Consider the following 24,113-nt stretch of genomic DNA (forward strand, 5'->3'; position numbering starts at 1 on the left):
TTGTTTACACCAGCTAGGGAGTCCAGGCATAGCCCAGTTACCTCATCGTACTTTAAACATACAGTTCATTTTAGCAGCTTACAACTAGGCTGCTTCTTCTGTCCCTCTTTCAATTTAAAAACTAATTCATGCAGGATGGAAGGTGGGGAAAGAAGGACAAAAATGATAAAATAAATTAAGAGTTAACAGAGTTAACAGAGGCATTCCTCACATTGTTATTTATGTGAAGCAAAAGAAATCTGTTCTAAGGCAGTTGTTTTGGTGGCTAACACAGCACTTCAAGGAAACATCAGAATTGGAGCTGACTGCATTACTCCTAAATCTACTCCTTCGTCTTTTCCTCTGTAGTGAACAAGGTCGCTTGGAAAAAAGGGTACGTGATTAAACACAAGCTTACTCACTCTACATGAATACCTAAATATACATATATAAACATGTATTTATGTATATATAGGTTAAAAAAAATAGATAAAAGTACTTCTATAAGTATATATGTAAACATACAAGAAAATATATATATGCTTTTTAGCCAGGAGCCTTTAAGGTTGCAATCACATTGCACATCACCAGTTCCAAATTGTAAGAGTTTGACCTTTCAAACCTAAATAGCTTTTATGTTGACTCTGGCCGTGCCCATCCCCAAGGTGCTGGGTGCTGTTTCTTTGGGTCCCCCCCTGTCTGTTTTAGCTCCTGTAGCGGCAGCAAGCACCCACCTTTCTGCCGCAGCAGCGAGGTCCTTCTTTGTTCTTGTCGCACTTATTATTATTTCTGGCTGCCCGTCACACACAGTGCAGAGCAGTCACACTCTTGCTCCTGAGCAGGGCTGGAAGGGCACCGGGCCTTGGAGCCCCAGCGGGGCAGGGGCTGAGGCTCTGCAGCCTTCTGTGGGTGCCAGGAGGAAGGGGAAGCAGCACAGATGATTCTCGTTTTCTCCCATACTCTTTTTTTTTTTCCCAACAGCTGCGTAGTGGTGGTGCTCTTCTCAGCTTACGGGTCTTTGAGTGTTTCCCTTGATCACGTCATCCTGAACTAGTTCTGTGTTACGGGTTGTAACACCAAAAGGTCAGCATGGAAGTTCCTACGTGAAAAAAAAAACGATTCCTCTAACTTAATCTTTTTTTTTTCTACCCTCATTTCAAAACCTCATTGCTAAGTATGGAGCTAAGAAGGTGTTGAAGGTAGCAGGGGAGTTGGGGACTCTCACAATGGAAGATATTAGGGAGGAAGGGGTAACTTTGCAAGAGATTGATAGGAATATTTACAAACCGATGGGGAGGGAGGGTAGAATCCCAATAGCCATGGCAGAACAAAACCTTAATTCACTGTAGTGCTTCTAGATGCTTTTCTGGCTGAAGAAATAATATATTTTAATACAAATTGTGGACAACTGTCCCTTGCTTGTACTGTCTAACCCCACTTCAGCATAAGTCTGCATGGCTTATCAGTACAGGTAGCTCAGCAATTACGTAAAACTCGAGTGTTGTGTCAAGGAAGGCTAAAATTGAGCAGTCACTTTTTGTTTTCAGTTACAGCAAACCACGGGTCACGTGTAACGCAAGACACCAGCTACTGTGGCATATTACTAATTCAGGAAGGGCAGCGAGTGCTTTATTTGAATAAACCTCAAAATGAGGAGGAAAAAAAAAAAAAACTATGAAAGAATATTTTGTATATCCTCATGCCAGGGGACTGGTTTTACTTCAGCATATTCCAGCTGGTGACACTTTGCCTTCAACCACTTACACAGGCCATTTCTCTCAAGCTGTATGGTGTGATGGAAGGCAGCTGCATCTACCTTTGTTTGCACTGTAACCACTATTTTGTTGCATATAACCCTATTTATTTCCGTGGAACATTTCCTGTTCCTATAGCTGGGTAAGAAAAAGATGTCCTGGGTCAAGTGTGGAAAATTCAACTTCTGTTTGGAGGCTGAAATTCAGCAAACTACCCGTTGCAGGCAGAAAAAAAAAAAAAAAAAAGCATTCTTTAATGTGATTTGGCTGTCCTTGCAAGGTAAGATTCCAGTTATTTTGGGTGATTTTTTTTTTTTTAAGTGTAAGTACGTCTTGTTTTAGGCAATGAAATTATTTAGTTAGTATGATTACAATGTTCTGGTATCTCATTGCATTTGTAATTCAAGAATTTGCTCCTCTGCAGAAATTATTAGAGACAGCTGTTCAGCATGAGTTTATAAGCAGCTCCCAGGGTACTCCAGCCTTTTTTACACTTAATATTGAAAGTACAAGTTCTCTAGGCTGAAGCGTGTTTTATCTGTTGCAGTCAAGGCCCGTACAAAAATCAGCATTCCACCAGAACAAAGATATTTTTCATGCGTTATCTCAGTGTTTATTACATTATAATAAAAAGATTGTCAAAAAAAAAAAAAAAAAGATTGGAGAATAAACCAGGTACAGGTTTCTAGGTTTTCTTGTAAATAATTTATATTTGGAAAAGCTTGAATATATTCTGAAAAATAGAGCGTACTTACACATTGGATATCTTTCCTTGTCTGTGCAGCAGCACTTCACGTCATGTCAGCCGCACTCTGACAACAGAACTTAGCATATGTCATGCCATGTATTTAAGATTCTAATTGTTTGCAGTTTACAGGATGCTGCTCAACATTTTAGCGTCTGAGTTTGGATTTTAAGCTCTAGTATTTAAATGTCAAACATTTCATTTGTTTTTACGATCATCTTGGTTTTCCTTTCCCATTGCCTCCAAGCCTTACTCTAGTCATGAAGTCCTTTCAGCTAGGATGCTGATGTTGTACAAGGATCAGTTAAAAACACAAAATGCTACCTCTTTAAAGCACTCTCATCTTCTCTTTCAAGGTGGATCATTTCCCAACCATTCTGTAACAGTGCCCAACCACTCCCACTTCCCCCTTTTTCCTCTCCAAAGACAAAGTCTGACTTAGTCATCTCTGATGCATATCATATTTTTTTTATTTCATATATACATTCTCAACAAAGGATCAAGCCAAATGCTTTCGTTTTCTCACCTCTCAGTGAGCTCGAAGTACAAATTAACTGTTATAAGATCACCACTAAATTCCAAATCCACCCAAACAGATATGCATATTAGAGGGCTTTACTCTTAAGAAGTACAAAAGTATTTTAATTACACTACACGCTCCCTGTTTTGAAGTATTAATCACACCTATTTACACTTATGCCCATTTAACACCTATGCAACAAGATGTAAATTAGAACATCAAACATTTCTATTAAGTTCAGCTCCTTCCAATACACTAAACAAAGCTGTAAGCCCCTTTTCTTGTGCTTTGGGATGCACTGAGCGGTACAGAACAGGGTAAGGAGAATGCCATCAGCAAACCACGTCGCTTACTCAAAGACTATATATGAAGTATTACTTCGCAAGTTACAAAAATACACAACTTCTGATGAAATCTGCTAGTTAATATACATTTACTCCAGAATATGAATACAAATAACTTTTATTTAAAAAAAAGCTAATAATACAAGAGGCATGTCTGAGAACTAGAGTTGTGTTAAAACCACTACCGTGTGTTGTAGGCATCATTCAGGAACTATACAAATCGGTATTCCTAAAAGATAATATCGCTATTCTCCAGCATAAAAGTTACTATGTGAGTTAAGTTCTAGGTCATGGTTTATTAATTCAAGTTGAGCCACTTACACAGAATGCAAAGACCAGAAAATTTATGGTCCAGTAGCTTCAAGAAAACAAACATCTGTTTCTTCCAGGTAGTCCTGATGCAAACCAGACAATAGGTGTATGCAAATCCTTAATATTTACAGTCAAAATACAGTATCACTCTACAATTTTCTTATAAAACAGTAAGTAAGGAGTTGATGTAGATGACGATGTCGGAGAAAGAGAATTCAGAAAGTCCTTTTCCTCTGTGACCTTCACTTCAGAGTCATCAAAAAGCAACCACTTTCCTTCATACTCTTTCAGGCTCTGCAATACGTACAAAGCTTTGTTTTCTAGTCCACTGGAAGCAACACCATTCTGATCGCTGTGTTCCGTGCTGCACTCCACGCTTCCGTTAGTATTGCTAGACTCAGGGTTTCTGTTTTCAGTAACTATATTAAGAAACTTCTCAGCGTTAGCTGGTTTGTTATTGTACAAGTCACAGTCAGACTTGCTCTTCTGTCCGCCCAGAAGTCCAACAGCTTCCATGTTCTTTTTGTTCAGAACTTTCCCTGGCTGGGCGTTCCCATTGGCTCTAAAAGAGACTTCACCGTCATCGTAGTCTTCAGCGACAGTTCTCGCTTCCTCCTCGTTCAGTGGTTCTGGCTTAATCATTTCGTACATTTGGTCAGTGATGAAGTTTCCCTTGTCTATCTCCAGGCTATTAAGATCTGTAATTTTGACAGAGGCTGTGTAGTGTCCACTGCTAATTGTAATGCCACTGTGCATTACCACGGCAAATAATCCATAGGTGTCATTAGTTGGCTTCGTGCTCCATTCTTCTAGCGACAATTTGAGAGGCGTCAGCAGAGGAGTGTTTATCTTGGACAGTCCGCCATAGCAATCAAACCTTCAGAAGAAAAACAAAGTTAGACGTCTTGCCCCCTCAGCACACAATAAATCCTGCTTTAAGTGGCCCGTACATTGAGCCTATATTCTTTTTCTTCTATTAAAAACATAGAGAGATGAATTAGAGACAGAGATATGAATGTGAAAAGCTGCTGCTTACTTTTTTTCTACTTGCTTATCATGAGCATCTGCCCCAGGCACCCGTTCAGTAAAGACATTTTTGCAAGTATGCGGACTGGTAAGTCTTACAGCCTAAGAGCCGTGTATTCTAACTATCTAAGAGACTTCCCTTTTTAGAAGCTGATACTTCTTTACTTAAAGTAAGTTTTAAATAGTGACAAAAATGAGTTTTTAATTTTTATCATTCATGCTTCTGTGATTATACGTCTACTTCTTTGCAGACATCAACCCGCTTACCAGCTTTGATAAGCTTCAGCATCCAAGGTACAGAGTAAGCAGGACTTTTTCCTTAAAGGTTTAGAAAAAAATACTTACTAAATGCCACCCAGAGAAACTGACTTTTTACTATAGTAGGTAATTTTTCTCAGATCACCTTAAAGCCCTGTAGTGTATTGCCAATGGTATGCAAAGGACAGTTACCTAAGGGTAATTAAGTAACTTTCTTATTGCTAGGGATTGGTCATTAACTGTCCTATCTTAGTCAGTTTCAGTAATTAGCTAGCTGATTCACTTTGGAAAAGCATTTAGCATTTCCATAACTATATAGCATTTTGTTCTCAGCTCACAAATTTACAATGAGCAAAGTTTAAGTCCTTTCATTTAGGATCTTCTAAAGAGTTTGGAAGGCAAAAAAAGAATCGGGACATAATCAGCTCTTTTGTGTATTAGCCTCTTTGAATCATTCAGCTTTTACATGATTTACAGACTGCATAGCCCAATATAATTAACCCCTTTATTTAACAATATTTTCTGGTGTCCCAATAGATTTCAGTGATGTTTCAGTCTTGGTCAAACATTAGGGTGTTGTAGGGAAAAACAGTGCAGAATACAGGCAAACTCTACTTTTGTTTCAAGAGCCAGCTACTATTATTCACCTTTACTTTTCCCATAATAAAGGATCATAACTACTTTTAATCCAAGGGAAATGTAGACAGACATAACAGTATAAGCATGATTGGAGTAACAGAATATTACTTTGGTTTTACTGGGTTTAGTTTTGATTCTGCTGTACTTTTAAATGTTTTGCTGATGTTCCCAGCCATACACCTTCATAACCACAAACACATTCACACACACAGGTACCCTCAGTCACTCAAGTGGACTTTACTATAAACCTAGGTCTACAATGTGAAGGGATTAGAGTTAACATTTAACTGCACCAAAAGAAAAAGAGCAGATCATCAGAAATAAAACTTAAATTTTCTGGAAATCCCTATTATTAGCCAGAAAGAGATACTCAGAAAGAGAATACTCAGAAACTGCTTACTGATAGCCTAAGATAGAAATGCAGTCCCACTCAAGCACACTACAACAATCATATTAAAATAAAACGTTAAAAACAGGCTCTACCTTTTTTCTGAATGAGATCCAGCATCAGAAAGATTTGGAGAGGAGGAAATAAGAGAGGAAATCTTTTCCTATTAGCTTTTTGTTCTTCTTAATGATAATCTGAAGACAGAAAAATTGCATGCCAAGTACTCTGCCTCCTCTGACTGCTGCACAGTAGTTCATACACAACAAACCTGACTTCTGCAATGGTATCTTTTGAGGCCATAAATTCATGGAACTTTACCCGCTGTACTGATTTAATACCTCAAATTATTAGAGACCTTAGAGGCTTAAGCTATTTTACTTCAACTCTTCTGACACATAAGACATTAAATAATCCAAATAAGGATTCTCCAGGGCATAAGCACTACTTTCACTAATTAGCAAACGTGACAGTTACAAAACCTTACAGTAAGACTTTATTGAAACCAGTAAGTCACCTGGCCTTACCTGATACCATTTCACTAGTCAAATACCTCATTTTCTCTTCGATGCCAATTGCACATTGTGGACAGGCTTAATGGGATGTTACCGGGTACACGTTTCACTTAATAGCTTCCTCATCTGAGCGCAGGGCTGTTTACCCCCATGACCCAGTACTTCCCCTCCCCACCCTTGCCAAACAGCATTACTCAGCCCCAGGCTAGTGGATGTTCACACTGGGTGCTTTATTTTTAAAAGCCACTTTGCAGGTCAGTCTAGAAAAGACAGAGCAAAGCCCTCCTAACTGCAAGTATTTATTTACAGTACCCTTGCTTTCTGTTTTATTTTTCTTCACTTCTTTTGAACTCAGTTGTCAGGAAACTCAGTAGAGCATGACTGAGAAGCAGACAAGATTTCAAAGATTTTATTGGAGCTAGGAGAACAGTGATATGAACATTCTCAGTTTAAGCGTCTTAGTTAAAGCAGCAAAACCATCTGGTACTACTTTTTAGGACAAATTACTGCAGTCTTGTCCATGGAGAACAAGTTTTTTTGTTGGTTTTGGTTTTTACAATAAATATTACAAGTTAACTGAACTGGGGGAAGCTCCATCAAAGCTTATAGTGCAAAACACGCCGTAATAACAGCAACTCTAGATACTATAGGGGAAGCCAGCATTTTTATTTACTAGCCTTGGCTCTTTTGGCTCTTTCCCCCTTTGATTTGCAGCTGTGCGTTATTACTCCAAATCAGTATGTTTAGAAATGACATGGTTTTGTCCAAGATAAAAAGTCCAAGCCAAAAACTGAGAAGCGATCTTCCACGCAGTTTGGTTCATCACTGACTCCAGGACTATGTTCGATTTTTCCACTTCTACTTCCTCAACCTCTGGCTGCTAGAGCTTGGCAGAAAATACAGGACACATTCAAAGGGCACAGGAGGAAGACCACAAGAGGCTGGATTCACTCTGACCTGGGTACAGGTCTTAGTATTTTTGGAGCAAGGACCTGAAGATTGCCAGGACAGAAGAGGTAAGTGTCTCAGGAGACGGCTGGTTAACCTGTAAGCTGCAAGTGCTTCCTAACAGAAACAGAGAGGTAGCAGATGTAGGCACAAACTGACAGTAATGTCCAGGTTTTCTCTCTCAGGTTGTGTTTTTTGAATAACCTCTAATGATACCAGTATTCCATCTCACATCAAAGCCTATTCAATAACATTGCAGTTGTCAGAAGAAACGTTAGCAGACTTTACAAAGAGGAAGTTTTTTGCTTTCTGCTGAAGTCAGAAAGTTAATACTCCTAACAACAAGCACTGAAAATTGAGGGTGAGAATTCCACTTTCAAAAATCTTAGCGAACTACCAGTAAAAAAATATCTTAATACGATCCCTGAAAATAGTTCTTCACAAATCGGATTTATATTGACCTCAGTTATCAGCACTTGTTTATAGCGTGTCCTGTGACAAGTCACTCAACTCATACTTTGTGTCTAGTGCCAAAGGTCCTATCCACTTGCAGTGATGACACAAGTGTTAGAAAATGCCACTGAAGGCTTCGTGCATTAGATTTCCTACCGTCAGGATGGCTCTGAAGGTCTAAGGCCAACCAACAGGGAATGGCTAAGCACCAGGAACTTGGTGCATAAAAAGCCAAGCTAATTTGTGCCTAAATAATGTACCGTAGGTCACAAAGGAGCTCTGTTAAGTCTCAAACTGAAGCTGTGCCACCAGAACACTCAGTTTATGCAGGGTTATAAACTGCGCAGGCTGCAGCAGTGCAGTGTGCTTGGCTCTCTGAAACAGATGCCATCGGGGGGATACTCAACCAGCACAAGCTTCTCTTCTTTTGCAACATCCAGCAAAGTTAATACAGCGTGCAAAAGCTACGCTTTAGTGAGCGCTGGAAAAAGTGGAAGGAAAGATCAAGTCTACAAGTGTTACTAAAATCGTCTTATCACTCAAAAATGCGAATCAGTCGTATAACAATTTTCTAAAGGATCTAGGGGAATATCGTATAGTTAAAGTTCTCATTTCTCATTATTCGAATCTCATTGGAGCTACTGCAAAATGCTGTGCCATAAGTTGTCACGGCATTGTTTTATTTGTGTATCCTGTTGTAGGGATATAGTCCTGTCCCTCACCCCAAAGGAAATCCCTAAATTCCTAAGTACAAATAACAGTAAAAACCAAGGATTTTCATAGTACATAACAAACTGATTGCTTGGCAGTTGAACATGAATGACATTGATCTATTCCTTTAAAACAGAGTATTAGCAATTTGTCTGTAGGATGTGTTAGATCTTCATTCAAAGTGTTGATCTAACCCCCCCCAGTTTTAGTACTGCTGTTCAGTTAAAGACCATAGCACCACTAGCTGTGAGCATAACGTTGTTTTGTTCTCAACACTTGTTCTGCTGAAGTACTTAAAAATGCCTCTATGCTCTCACACACAGGTGATGTTCAAAATAAAGTTTTAAGAAGCATCAGGATATCGAGCTGTTCTAAGCACAGCGGTAAAGCTTTTTGGCAAGAAGCCTCCTAAGAGTCTGTTTTCCTGAGGATAAATTTTTGTCACTGCTTGTAACAACAAAAAGCCCTTATGAAGCTACGTCAGTGGGACACAGCCCCTAATTTCAATCTAGAAACTTGCTTTTGGAGAATTTAAGGCATTTTCATCTCCCCAGTAAGATTTCCCTTTCAACAGCACACTGTTTTGTACCATAGCGTATCAGCATACTCACTCTAAGCCACTAGCAGCAAAGCACTTCAAATGAATTGTTATAACTTCAGGCATTTTATCAAATAAAAGACTGCGTTCCGCTTCTGTGTAATGATGACAGTTCTCGCAGAAATATTTATCCTCTCCCACAATCCTTTCCACTGATGCAAACTGTGAAATTGCCCACTTAAGAGTCTTCATTTCTGTTTTTGGCTCTGGAGAAACTGAAAGAGAATCATTACATTCATAGATACGTGACTATTTATACTTCCAATGCACCCCACCAGAAGAAAAACAAAACGAGATTTATAAAGTTAAGACATCTTCAAGAACTGCCAACAACGCTGTGAAGAATATCCAATGTGTGTGAAATAGAAAACATATTTAAATCTTTGAGTCATTTCAGGAAATTACATAAATACCAATCCATGGATGCTCTTACTTGAAATACACAGACCTACACCACCACCTACGTTGCCTGTTCGCATGTTACATATGAACACCACCACGTACACACACTGAACTCGGGAGTGCTTCAGCAAAACAGGGCGGGCAAAAACAGCGAAAGCTGCTCTGAATTAAGTCTATGAGCACTAAAAATGATTTATTTAAAATTCTGAAATTCACAGTGTCTTGCTGCCATGCTTACTGCTTACTTTTGAGAGTAGCTCAAAGTTAGGCGTGGATTGCTACCAGCTGTGGCACACACCAGAGGACTGACATTTCCAAATGTAAAGCACACAGTACTAGGGTAATGACAAAAATGTTTTCTAAAAATAATTTTAAAAATAATTTTTAAAGCAAGATTCATTTATTTTAAGAAAAATAAAGAAAAAAATTCTTCTGCTTAATCTTGCATTTATAAGAATCTCTTACCAAGGAAGAAAGGGCAGACCCAAATCAAAGAAAATACCCATTTATAAGCAGGAAAATATGTACATGAGTGAACGATTGTAAGCAGCCCGTCATATGGTAAGATCTGAGGTGATTTCAATAGTGTCTGTATCCGTCTACGTTAACTTTAGACTTTGTAAACACAACACTGATAATCAGGACAAGAGATAACAGAACAGCCTCTAATTTTAACCAGCACAAACAAAGGACAGTGCCGTATTTATCAAGGAACAACGCCTTCCTCAATGGCTGCCTGAAGCAGAAACAAGCCACAACCCTTTTCGGTAATTACTTACTTTCAGAACTTTCTTCAGTTTTAGAAAGTTCATCTTCTTGCACTGGAACGCTGATGTCCTGGAAGTCTTCTCTTCTTTCAGTGAAGCACTCGCACTCCAAGCATCTTGTTCTCAATACTAACTGGCCCTGGAACAATTTCTCCACTAGTTCAAAAACAGCCAGCTCCGTACCTGGAGAGAGTATATGCCACATCACTTACCTAGGCGTGCTTTGTTCAAAAGGCACTACAGAACCTGGCGACTTTATGGATAAAAAAAATCACTGTGTTAAGAGACATGGTGCCTTAAGGATTCTACATAAGAGTAATTTTTTTTAAAAAGCTGCTTATCACATGAGTTTTCACAGTATCGCTGCTTACTACTGAACAGGAAGCCTTTCTCTTTGCTCTCAAACTTTTAAGTTCTAAGATTAGATCCTTCTTTTATAGTTGAAGTTTGTGTCACATTCTAGACAGTGTGTTTGCCATCAGTGCACTCGCTGCCTTCTTTGTACGGACTCTCAGTCTCCTCAAGGAACATCACACTTGTATTATTGCCTGCTTTGTATTGGGTCTCAGCTCCTCTCCTCCAATATTTTCCAAATTAGTTGGCCAATTTTAGTCAAATCTGATGAAGAAATGGGGATCTCAAAAGATTCTGCATTCCTTCAGAAATTTTCATAAAAATCGGTGGTTGGATAAGAAAATTCCAAACTAGTAACTACTAAGGCGTACTGTGCCCCTTCCCTCAGCAGTTACCTTGCTTTGCTGACGCTCAAAATTCACACCTGCCAGCCAATTTGCATACATCCCATGGCTTTCCTAGTTCCTGGGAAGGCTGAAAATATGGAAAGACTAAAGAATAGGGAGGGAAGGTGAGAATATTGTTTGTAAGGGCTTAGGACACAAACCCATTGCCCGTGGGGTTTCATTCTGTTTCTCCCTTTGAGTAACCTCCCTTTATGTTTTGAATTCACTTCCTATTTCTATAGATGACAAACGTTAGTGGGAATATAAGCCTGGTAATATGCTTCTTTTTTTATATATATATTGAACAACGATTACACAACATTAGTGAAAGGCCTGTTTAGATCCAAGCTAAACAGGCCAGGGTATAACACAAAAATTACAAATGTATAAAACAAATTCAAAAAAATCTTTTTCAATTTTTGAAAATGTAATTTTGTATTTAGAGAGCTCTGCTTGCAATGCAGTCTGAACACTGACTTCCAATGCACAGTAATTTCCTAATCATTCTAATTTTAAGCCCATACGCTTGTTCACCAACCTTCCTTTTTTGGTTCTTTTTCAGTTCCTTTCTCATGGCTTTCCACAGGAAATGCTGGTTCATGACCTTCTTCTTTAACCTTATTACCATTTTCACACTTTACAGAAGACTCTTCAAGCTCACAGTCATCGTATTCTTTCGCTGGGTCTTTGGATCCCAAATTTGTCGTTAACTTCCCCAGACTATAAAATTTGGACAGAATACTGGGTTGTTTGCACGAAGATTTTAACCAGTTTAATCGAAGTCGTGACTTCTTCTGTGTTGGCTTTGCACTCTCGTTTTCAGTGGAGCACTTGGCAATGGCCTCAGTTTGATTTTCTAGCTTTTCTCCCGTTGCTTTCCTCTTTGACCTGGTTTGCCTCTGATTTTCTTCTGCTGCAATTTGTTCTTTTGATACTTTGGATTTTTTCTTTGCGTTGCCACCTTCGGCATCACTTTTTCTTTTCCCATTTCCTTTGAGCAACTTATCTTCGGCCACCTCTCCCACAGGGCCACTTGGCTCACTGTCCTCCTCCTCGGCAGAGTTGCCGGTTCCATTGCTCTCGATATTTTCGTCAAGTTTTTCCTCCGGTTTAGCTGTAGGCTCTTCCAAAGGCAGTTTGTTCAATTCTTCCTTCTTCAGTAGCTGACACGTTTCTTGGATGTTACCTAGGATACACTGCAGAACCTCCTGGGCATCGTGCTGCAAGTAGCCTTCATACATAGGGTTGAGCTCTCTATTAAAGGCAAAAGTAAACGAGCAAAGTAACGATGAGCAGATTACTAGCTAGCTAACATGACCAGATACTTAAATTAGAGAAGTTCTGCTATAAAAGCAGGGGAGGATCCCCTCCAGGCCTAGAGAGAAGTCGTCTCTCACATATTCCCATGGGAAGGTAGTCACAGCCTTACGCCGAAGAGCACTTAAATACACGTTCAGCTGCAACCTCACAGCGGTACTTCCCAGGACAACAACAATACTTACATACTTCAGGCTAACCACTGCTTTAAATCCACTGTGGGGCTAAAATTATGTTCTGACAAAATCAAAATTTACTTCCAAACTTATGATACCATAGAGGTAGCAAGAAACACAAACCTTCCCTTTGATGTGTAGGAAACCTGCCTTCCTACGATCGCGTAATGATGCCCCAAATTTAAGATCATCTACCCCCCAAGTCTGTACCGTACAATCACAGCCACCTCCAAACTTGAGGTGAAAATTCTGACAGTGTTTTAGACAACCTGTACCTCAGGGTATTGAGTAGCCTTCGTGGCTGAGTAGCAAGCTCATCGGTGTATTTCTCCGGATTTAAGAGAAAGCTGGCTTGAAGCTGCTCAATGGAAAGAATCAGGGAGTGCAGACTGCAGATCAGCTCGTAACTTGCCAGGGGATCTTCTTTACAATTTCCCTGCAGTAACAATATAAAAGGAGTAAAACACTTGCAGGTTTGTCTGTAACAAGCAGTTAAACTTTTTTTCCTGCCCCCACTTAAGTTTTCTAACAGACGTGACAGATTTTCTGTCCAGTACGGGAAAGAGGCAAGTTTAGGTCAATATACTGGTCTTCTGCCAGCAGAAAAGAAACACGAAAGCCAGACTATACATTATGAAAACCCAGACCGTCCCTGCCCAAACTCCGATTTCCATCCGTTCAAAATACTGCACCATCATTATCTTCATTTCAGAAACGGGGCATGATAACTCCGCTAGTTTCTGAGAGCTTAAGGCTCGCGCTTACAAGTTTACAGACACTCTGAGCACTGCCAAGTTCGAACACAAGTTCAAAACTTCTCACACTTATTTTTTACCTGAAATAGCACTACAGAAAACAATACTTCAAAACTTATTACAAACAGAAGGAAACAGCTCTATTTTCAGTACCGTCCTGGCACGTAGCCTCACCTGCGCAAAGGCAAGTAAAGGAACACGTAGGGAGATACGTTACCTTTTCTGCTTTTTGCTCTCCTTCTTCTTTCAAAGATTCTTTCTTCTTTGAAATGATATTATATAAATGCTTTACTCCAGTTTTAAAACCAGGACAAAAATATAACACCTAAAAGCAACAGTTTAAAACAAAACAATAATTGGTAAGCTAAATTATTTGACATCACACGTCCACGCTTACAATCCAACTAGCTTTGCACCTCCCGAGGCTGCTGCACAGCACGCGAAGATTTCGGATTATTCAGGGCAGGGACGTGGCTGGAGTATGTAAACTGACAAATTAATCATCAAGGCAATCCGTGGTGCACACACTTCCTGCACTATCATCCTTTTCCTGCACTATCATCCTTTTTTCCCCACTGTAACTAGATTCCCTGTATACAACACCCAGACATCTCCTATACAATGTCAAACTAAAAATCTCATCTATTTGTGCTTAACCAAAACAAAAGGATCTTTTTTGAGGCCCCGAAAAGCGATCTTACCTGAAGGATGCTGTTCAGGTAACAAGTGTTACCAAGATTATTCAGGCCCACAAAAGGCAACATGTTGTCTTTCTTCTCACAGCTGACAAGCAACGGAGGCTGTGCTGCAGGAACAACCTGGTCACTATAAAACAGTGAAAACAGAATTAATGACTAACGAGCACAGATGAAAACGGTGTGAAGGCATTTCTGAGAATCTCTACATGGCTACTCCAGGCACTCAAAGAGAGGCCAACTCCACCGTAACCCTTCTTTCTAGCAACCTACTCAAAAAGAGGCAGGTTTACGAGAGGCGTATGTCTGCCATTACTCCCAACACCCACCTCTCAAGAAGTGGAGTGATTTAAGGCACCAGTAAAGCTCTCTTTACAATACTTTTGTGTGTTCTTTGTTCATTCTTAGTGCAGCTCCAAGAAAAACGCTATGTGTGCAGCACATATTTTCTATTACTGTCCCTTGCTCCAGATTCATATCACTTCATTGCTGGGAGCATAACAAGTAAATAAATATAGAAGGGGGGAAAAAAATAACAAAAAACCTGGCGCATTACACACAGCGCTGATGCACTGTACTGATACACCAGACAGAACCACGTCTCAAAGCCTCCAACACGTTTATCGCAATGAGGCAATTTTCCTTCTCCCATTTCATTTCCTCACTAGCTGCAGGGAGACGAGCTGCTGAGTTCACCCAGGGCTCAAACACCCAACAATAACGCACGGCAGCGAGCGGTGGACTCGGTGCTTTTACTCCCAGCATAAGGGACCCTCCATATCCAATGTTTTTTCTGCAGGATTCATTTTGTAAAAGCGACAATTTTAAAGTTTCGATACTTCAGCAGAAGGGGAATCGCTTTCTATCGAGCTGAGCTGAGGGAAACTTTGTCTGAACCTCCCGAGGCAGCCGCCGGCAGCCCGGCCGTGCCGCCGCCCCCCCGCCCCCCGGCTCCCCACGCACACGTCGGCTCCCCGCGGCTCGGGGCTGCTCCCGCCGCCGTCCTGCGGCTCGGCGAAGTCCAGCGCCCGCTTGGCCTCCTTCTTCTGGAACAGCTTCAGCGACAGCCGGCTCCGCTTCGACGGGCTGCCCCGCAACGCCGCTCCGCTCTCGCTGGGGAGCACCCCGGGCATCTTCCCGGCCGGGAAACGCCACCTGCGGCGGGCACACACGGGGCGGCGTCGGACCGGCACCGGCACCCTGGGAGCGGCCCCGGCCCCTCAGCCTCGTCCCTCACGGCCCCGGCCCCACCGCCCCCGTGGCCCGCCCCGGCCCCTCAGCCCGGTCCCGGCGCTCACCGCTACATGGCGGCCCTGCGCGTCCCGTCACGGCCCGGCCCGGCCCGTCACGGCCCCGCCGCCCCCGCCCGCCGGGGGCCGTCGCTATGGAGACCGCGGGCCCCGGCCGCGCCGCCCGCCCCGCCACGGGAAACTTGGCGCGTTTGCCTTGCCGCCAGGACCCCCGCCCGCCGCGCTCCTCGCGCCCAGCCGCTGCGGGCTGCCCGGATCAAACGCCCGACACGGAGCCGACGGCGAGGCTCGCTGGCACCGCGGGGGCATGGTGGCCGTCGGGCTTCACCCGCTCGCTGGGCGGGGGAGGCAAAGCAATGCCTCAGCGAGCGCTCTGCCGGCGGTACCGGCGCCGAACCGCTGTCTCCGCCGTCAGGCAGTGCGGCGGGCAGCCCGCGGGGTCCTGCCTGAGCGCGCGCGGGCGCTGGCAACGGCCTAGGCAAAGGCCCGGGACTCGCGCCGGGGGAAGGGGGGCGGCTGGGCCGAACCATTCCGCAAGGACACCCCCGCCCCCCCCCCCTCCGGAGGCGGAGGTGGATTGATCCAAAGGAAGCCCCGCCCCTCCCCGCCTCAGCCAATCACAGCGGGAGGCGCCGTGAGGCGGCGGCCGGCCCGCAGCGCCCCCGCGCGGCTGGTTGGGGGGGGGGCGGCAGCTGCCTGCTGTGAGGAAAAGCTCGGCTGCCTCAGCGGCGGGGAGCGAGCGTTCGGACTTCTTAATAAAAATAATTAAACTGATTTCCAACCCAGCGCCAGTCGTACACGAAACGAACATCTGCACAACACAGAACCGCCCTGTTTAGTCAGTAATTCGTCCGTGGCTCCACATGCTGAGAATCACAAGCTCTTGCCCGCACATCCATTGCTGCTTGCATACTTCACAAATTTGGGGGGCTCTGAGAACTGGTCCATATTTACTCCTTATAAGGTCCATTTTTCACAGCTATTCTCTCGTGGGACTTAGTGTGAGATGGGAGAAATATGGCAATGTCACCACAGTAAATATTTCTTATGAAGCATAAATTGGCTATATTAGGTCTGTACACTACAATGCTATGTAATTGAATATTGCTCCAAAATGCCAGAAGTCTTTTAAAGGTTAACCTTTTATCTGGGAACTAAGGAGTTCTGTGTGGCACGCAAAGCTTTTAGGCACTGGTGTTACCAGTTGCGTTACGAGAAAAGCCTGGTAAGCCAGGACACTTGTTCATTTAGATCACATCTGTGACTCACGGGAAAACTTCGGTAAAAAAATTCCACCTTACTTACTAAGATATTTTACCCGTTTAGCTTCATAACTGACTTTCAGCCATGCCCAGGCATTGGCCTTAGCTCCACACCATTTTCCGAAAGCTGTTAGTGCTGACCCCGTCCTCGCCACGTGCCTGTGTTTTACTCCCATCCCTTCAGGCAGCTCCCCAGTCGCTCATGTTTATGTCTTTGGGTTTCCTGCACAGCAATGTATAACTTTGCAATTTGCTGTGTCAGATGTGTAAGTGATAGAACAAAATTAGAAGCCTGGCTCTTAGACTAAAGAGTGTCTTTTATAGCCGTTTAATTTTGAAAAGTTCTTGGCGATCTTTTTGGATTTTTTTACCTCACTATATGAATTAATTATTACTGTAGATCAGTTTCCTTAAATATATATTTGGATTATGGCAGAAGCGATAGATACTCTGACAGTCATGCGCACACTTGCTACACGTATTTGGCTATCACTTACAGGGCAAAATAAACTCTGCATACAGACAGGCCCATCACCCGAGGAACCAAGGTTCAGAGTCTCAAGGTACATATTGAGCTAAAATCTTATTAACCTGTCTAGTGGGACATACAAAGCCTCAAAGCTGGCTGGATAGCAAGCTCCCAGTGGAAGTTAAATGGATTTCGCGTTTGTCCGAGTGCCTCAGGGGTCTGGGGTCTGCTGCCCTGCACTGCACCCGTGGGCAGATCCTGTATGGGTTCTGTTGACTGCACCAGCTAATAGACACCCAGCTCTGAAGAGGTTCTCTTGTACGAGACAAGAAGTGTTAGGAAGTCTTGTCCAGGTGGGTGGTGCCCAAAAGCCACGTTACTGCTTGGTTCCTTAATAACGTGTTTCATTAAATCTGCTTCACGCTACCCGTTTGAGTGGCCAGCCGAGCAGCGCCTTCAACAAGAGCTGGGAGCTGTTGGGCAATTAGGACCGTGGTAGTAACAGGGCTATGTGACTGGGACGGGGTGAAATCTGTCAGCGTTTGGACCTTGAATCAATCCTGAGCTGGAGTAAACTCCAAGGGCAGGAGTCCGGTCGTTCCAGGCAGCCTTGGGTTTGATATGGCAGCGCTCCTCGCACATCTCTGTCAAATGGCACGACTGAGGCGGTTTATTACTTATTTGTATTGCATTTCAATAAAAGTCTACCCTGTCAAGTGCGTGGTTTGCTATCTGCTTTAACAAACACGATACAAGACCATTTACGCCCAAAGATTTTACAATCTGACAGCCTGATCCACATGTACCAGTGTTTAGGTGAGTTTTAGGCACACTTGTGAATACAAATAGCATCAATGACTTCAGAAGGCTTAGCTTTGGGCTTAAAGGTAGGCTTGTGAACGTTTACATGGTTTTCATTTCAGGTGCAGTAACTGAGTGAAACAGGGAAGGGAGACATTAGCAGAAAGTATTTTTTTGCAGAGACTGGAAGTGTCTACAGTTTTGCCCATGGTAATTCTGGGCTTTTGTTTTATGTATTACATTTTATTTGGCTGATGAAGTTGTCAATTCGGTTTTAATGGACATAACGGTTATCTTAATCAAGTGCATCTGTCACACAGCCAGTATTATCTGCTGAGTACAAGCAATAAGGTACCTCTCCAGATATTTAGTCAGCACACCTTTAGAACAACCTTACCAATCATTTATTTCCCAGTGCGTGCTCTGTTTTCAAACACTCCCATTCAGGGATGCTTCTGTGTCATGCTTTGATGAGTCTGAGGTGCAGCCTGGTACATCTTGGTGTCAGGTCTGCTCCTGAATGTGTTGGACTTTTTTAGTGGTAATTCCACCCCATCATTTATAAACCTTCTCCTGCCCTAAATAATTTCTCTCCCTTAACATGCTTACAAACTGCTAATTCCCCATCATCATTATTTTGACCAAACCAAACATAATTTTTAATCTTTACTTGTAAGTTAGTTCTGGTTTCTAAAGTCAATATAATTAAAAAAGATAATTCATCCAGAATATCTCTAAGTTCCCCTCACTGTTCATGATACAAAGAGCATATTTTTAAACTAAATTTTGTATTCATTAAAACATTAATTACTATTGATTTTAGTGCATTTAATTTTAATTCTATGACATCAAATAATGATTTGAGGTCAGTGCAGTTACTGCATTTTAGGATTTGCTTCTTTAATCTCTTTATTTATTTATTTTTAACCACGAAAAAGGACAGAGGGAATGTTCAGATGGATCTTGAGTAGGAATCAGCAAGATGAAGAGAGATGTCACGGTGATGAGGGTTTTTTGGGTGGGAAGCCAAGGACAAGAAATCAAGGGCACAGCGGAGACGGGCTATCCGCACCAGGTGGTCAGACCAACTACAACACCACCACACCTGGGAGAAACCTCCTCTTCGCCAGCCTTTCGCACAAATGTTTATGCACCCTCTTAATATATGGCTCGCTGTCACCAGTTAATGCGGGGAAGTCTCTCCAGCGGGGTGGTGTTCTGTTTAAATGTAAGAAAATTGGTTTCTTTTCTGTATCTCTCCAGAAATAGAGCAACACCTAATTAAATATTTATGGCGGCTTAGCAAGCTCAATAAAGGAGCTGTTGTCTAGAGCCTCCGCAGCTCGGGCTCCTTACAGTGAAGGAGTGTTTCGAACAGGGCCCAACGAGGGAGCAGGTGCAAGAGGCAGTAACTGCGTGTATATGGTCCTGAGACACTCAAATGGGCAAGATTAAATTATGTCTAGTGCTATCGACTTTGCAGCCGTGTGTTACAAAAATGACTGCACTGGGAAACTAGAAATCTCCGCAGACACAGCCAAAAATAACCAGATGAAATGCCTGGAAAGAACAGATTCCCAGGGGGTGGGATCTGGGGGACTCCTGGAGGAAGGCTCCATTACAAAGCACTGTCCCCCGCAGGGGAAAAGCCCCACGACCTCGAGTTGTTGCTGAGCTACATGAATTAGAGGTCCGGCATCTCCTGGGGACCTCAGAGCAGGAAGATCTGAAACCTGCCCTTGGCTCTCTAGCAGTCACAATCGCAAAATCTATTTCATTCTTGAGGAATACAGCTCTTAGATAAATGCCCTACAGCTAGAAAAATAAGAAACCATTCACAAGAATGAGAATACTGACCAGAAAATACCACGTGGGCGCACTTGGGAACAATCTGGCCGCTGTAGAAACACAGAGCCTTTAAAAGAGGAGACTCACCAGGGCTTTGCCCAGTTTCCAGTAACTCGGGAGGTCCAGTTTGTGCAGCTCGGTGTCCGCAGGAGCAGAGCTGCCGTCTCATCCTGGCCATGGGATGTTCCCCACCAGACCTGGCTGATGCTGAGAGCAGAGCCGCTTGTGCAGGGCACGGGCACCGGGAGAGAAACAGGAGTTACACCAGCTCCAGTCCCTTCCATTTAAAACCTACCCAGAAAGTTTGACCTGAGTGTGGCCAGCTGTTGCCTAAAGAGCTTCAGATTAGGCACCCTTAAAGATACAGACTTTAGGAAATGCAGGAAACCATAAATCAGAACTTGCCACGGTTCTGTAAACTCCACGGTAAAGCCTGCAGCGAGCTCCTGTTTGTTTCAGCTGCCAAACGGCGAACTTCAGCTGGAGGCTTGAGCCACAAAACATCAGCTTTTCAGTACACAAACATCAGCTTTTCAGTAATGTGCTCCTCTGTGCTGCAGTTTGTCGTCGCTGAGATCAGGATCCATTGCTCCTGATAGCGCAGGCAGTACGCGGCCGTGGCTCTTGTTTCTCTCTTAGGAGAAAACACAGTTGGATGAGATCTGCGAACGTCCTCGAGTTGCATGTGCATCCATTATACCTAAGAAAATAACAATGTTGACACCCATAACATAGAGATAAAGCAGGTTAGATCATAATAACACGCGTGTGGGGTTTGGTGCACTGAAAATCTGCCAAACGCAGGAGGGTTTTGTGAGCAGGTCCCAGACAGATCCCCTCGCCTTGCGTCTTTCTGAACGCTAAGTCCTGTACTGCAGGGAGAAAACAGAAAATATGTCCTATAAGCAGTCCCATTGCATTGTTAGGGGTATTTTCCCCATCTTTTGTCTGCCTAGGTGTATTTTATTTCACAACTTGCAGGCTGCTGCTCAGATGAATGTAACATCTGGCTCCACAGCTCCGCTGGTAGCAGAAGCGCCGTTCTCTGTTATGGGCTGGAATACAAATGAGAAGCCAGGTGCTGTATTGCAAACCGTCATTAAAATACAATAAAAATACAATCTCTCCTTGTCTCTTTTTGTAAGTCGGGATAGCGTTTCCCCGAGCTGTAACTCGTTTCGGGAAGCCGAGGCAGGAGGAAATAAACCCTGCAGAACACAGACCCGAGCGTTCTTGCACCATCTGCTGGCAGCGTCTCCGCGCACGGACCCACCTCGACCAGATGCCATCGCTCGTCTCAAACCTGGGTGGTACGTCCACACGCGGAGGTGTGAGACATCCAGGTGAGCTGGATTTGGTGGTTTGTTTGTAAAAAAGCAAACTTCAGGCACTCAGTTTGGTGAGAGCCATTTCTGCAGTTTGTGAGGAAACCACAGCAGGCCCTCCAGGAACCTGGTGTGGCCACACCACAGAGGGGACCGCAGAGGTGGGACGCAGTGATGCTCATTGGACGCTTCAGGTACATTAAAACACAACACAGCACGGTGTTACTGCCAAAGACACCGTGCTTGAGGTGAGACGAGTTGAATCACCCCGGTAAAAGAGGAACTTTATTAAAGCATTTGTGATGGGAAGGGACGTAGGAGCAGCTCGGTGGTGGTGGCATGGGCTCGATGACATGGGCTTGCGTGTCATCCTTTGGGGTGGAGGATGGAAGCACAGGGGGCAGGAGGAAATGCTCTTATGGGAAAACGGCCCCCGAGCCTCCAGGTACCCAACCTGTGTGGTCTCTTTCACGTGAAGAGTGCACACATGTGAAGCTGGATCGGCTTCACCCCGAAACCTGGGGCCATGGCCACACACATGTGCCCACGCACTGAATGCCTCTCCCACTCGGTCACTGTCTCCAGCACAGCCGAGCCAGCCGGTGCTGTCCCCTGCCTGGGTTCCCACCCAGCTGCCCTGCTGACATTCCCTGTGCCTCACAGCAGACATTTCCTGCTCAAGTTCATCTAAATCCAGTTATTGGGTATATATTTCTGTATTTTCTACCCTTGTTTTAGTGCAGAAATGTGAAACGCAATCACTCCCTAAGAGATAAGCAGCGTTCAGAGATTCAGACTGATAGAAAACAGGAAAACAACCATAAAAGTAGATTTATGAAAAAAAAATGATCCTTGTACTTTACAAGATACATGTTTAGCTGAAATAAAAATTTCCCTTTCCCTAAGTAGATTTGGGGTCTGTAAATGGATGTTTTCCAGCTGCACTGATGCTGACCATGCTCTGCACAATGCCATTTATTGGCTGTGCTTGCAAAGACAAAGCAATTTCTTTTAGGTCTGCAGCGAATTGATTTGACAGGCCGGCTCACATGTTTCGGTTTGAACAGTGCAAGAGTCACCCATGTGCCGTGAGGAAAAGAAGCCTTCTCCATCCCTGCCTGGGGATCAGCGGACGTGCACAGCCCAGCACTGGGCTGTCAGTGTTTGACGGAGCACCAGGTTGGTTCCTGGTGGTTTCACCTTCTCCTCCCAGCCACGGAGGTCACAGCTGCCCACCAAGCTTTTCCCCCTGCATCCAGCTGGCTCCCAAATGGAGCCACCTCACTAGGTTAATAGCGGTAGTCCTGTAGCACCGAGATCCTTCTTGCAGCAGTCTTTTGCCCCTTTGCACCAACCAAAAAGTGCCCGTGGAAGCCCATGGCCATGCCAAATCAGTGAGCATGGATTTAGCATCACAGACCGTAAAAGGCAGAGCTCGTGCGCACAGGCGAGGGGGAGCAGTTTGCATTTTTACTACAAAAATGGATGTTGGCGCAAGTGCAACATGCTATAGAACAGTGATTTGGGGCTGCCTTGCCAAGAGGACTCGATCACATCAGCCCCTGGTCCCGTCGTTACAGACGGTGGAAGCCGCATGGAGAAAAGCTCTTCCTCCCAGCCTCAGCCCACTCCTGTCCGTTTGCACTTCAGAGCTGCCAGGGAAAAGCCCACTGCAAAGCGGGCAAGGGCAGGTCTCCTGGAGGAATGAATCCCACCACCCGAGGGAAAACAATTTCCCTGGGGAACCCCCTTCCCTAGCATCCAAACCGCTGCTGCTTTTAAAGAAAATTGCAAGCCTTCAAATAGGCTTCCATATGGGCAAAGGATGTGCAATTTCTGCGTGGCACATGCTACACACCGGGTTCAGACGTTAGCACTGCTCGTGCTGAAAAACACCGCTATGAGCATCCGAAAGTTATTAAAGAGCTTGGAGCTCGCCCACAGCTTCCCCACCTCTGACCTCCGCTGCTCCTGCCCCGCCTGCTCGCTCCCCACCCGCAGGGGATATGGCCAAGCCCTTAAAAAACACACCTAACAAAAGCTTAGCCGGGGTTTGAAAGACCCTAGGGACGCATGGTTTGGTTGTTTGTGGTGTTTTCCCCTCTTAGATCAACCTTTGAGAGTGGGGCTGCTAAAAACATGGGCTGGTGCCAGCCCTCGGGCAGGATCCGGCCTCAGGGTTTGGGGCAGCAGGGCCGGCAGGGGCCGGGCTGACCTCTTCCCGTGGAATTTCACCCAGCATTTTCTGCAGCAGGAAAAAAAAATCCTCTGAGAGGCTTGTCTGGCTCCAGAAGTAATGTGAAGGGCCCGGGGCTTTGACAAATAAACATCCCGAAAGCCCTGAATGGCTCCCAACCTTTCCTAGGAGTGGGCGGCCTGTCCAAGACAAACCGGACAGGGGGTTTTTTAAAACTAAGTTTTACACGCATACATTTCCACTTTTGATTGCGTACATGAAAGAGAGGTTCTTTGTTTCCGAGATATCGGGCGAGTAAAACCTAAATGACTGAAAAGGGGAACTCATTTTTATTTGGTTTGCTCAAAAGCACTTTTTTGGGTATCTGCTGTCAACCTGCCGGCCTCGCGGGGCACGCTCGCAGATGCGTGCAGAGCTGCGAACTGCCACCGCTGTACTTCTTCACCCAGCTCCCCCCCGACTTTTTAGCATTTTAATCTAACCCCTGGGAAAAGAGAACAAAACACAAGCTCAGCCGAATGCCAGCGACCACAAGAGCTTCCTGTAGGTGCCCAAAGTGCCTGCTGCACGAGCCTCGTCACTCTCAGCACGGCTCGGGGACCCACCGGGGCTCTGGGCACGAGCCCGGGGCTGGGCAATGGCCGAGCAAACTCAGGGCCCTGCTGCACTGCCGGGATGGGTTTGTTTGGGAACAGGAGGAGAAAGCGGTGTGGGAGTCATCTCCCACCTCCACAGATGGTGATGCTGGTGAAAAAAAAACTCTTTGCAGCTACGGGGAGATGGGAGCACTATTGCCAGCTTGGCTTGGGGAGCCCTGACCATGCCGCTCGCCTGCAGACACCTTGCCCTGGGTGCTGGCTCTCATCCCCTCACCCTTTTCCATGGAGGTGTCATGAGGGCCAGGGGCCATATTCTGCAGCCC

At 44.4% G+C, this 24,113-nt stretch overlaps 1 protein-coding gene across 1 annotated transcript; it reads right to left on the reverse strand.

The window, feature by feature from the left end:
• Nucleotides 1–1,285: 1,285 nt before the first annotated feature.
• USP1 (ubiquitin specific peptidase 1) lies at nt 1,286–15,522 on the reverse strand. Its single transcript, XM_080603121.1, has 9 exons — nt 15,338–15,522; nt 15,003–15,194; nt 14,046–14,169; nt 13,562–13,669; nt 12,865–13,025; nt 11,635–12,350; nt 10,369–10,539; nt 9,201–9,402; nt 1,286–4,531 (listed from the first exon to the last, which is right to left on the reverse strand). Exons 2-9 carry the CDS (start codon nt 15,170–15,172, stop codon nt 3,799–3,801), a joined length of 2,385 nt encoding a protein of 794 aa, XP_080459247.1. The 5' UTR covers nt 15,173–15,194; nt 15,338–15,522; the 3' UTR covers nt 1,286–3,798.
• Between the last annotated feature and the right edge of the window lie 8,591 nt (nt 15,523–24,113).

This window comes from Anser brachyrhynchus (assembly GCF_964034855.1).
Source record: "Anser brachyrhynchus genome assembly, chromosome: 8".
Lineage (NCBI taxonomy): Eukaryota > Metazoa > Chordata > Aves > Anseriformes > Anatidae > Anser > Anser brachyrhynchus.

Coding starts and splice junctions, on each gene's coding strand:
- USP1 (XM_080603121.1), bottom strand. CDS start 15,172: ATGCCCGGGGTGCTCCCCAGCGAGAGCGGAGCGGCGTTGCGGGGCAGC. Junction 12,351..12,864: donor AGGCTACTCAATACCCTGAG/GTACAGGTTGTC, acceptor TGCCTTTAATAG/AGAGCTCAACCCTATGTATG. Junction 4,532..9,200: donor TTTGCTGCTAGTGGCTTAGA/GTGAGTATGCTG, acceptor TTTCTTCTGAAG/GTTTGATTGCTATGGCGGAC.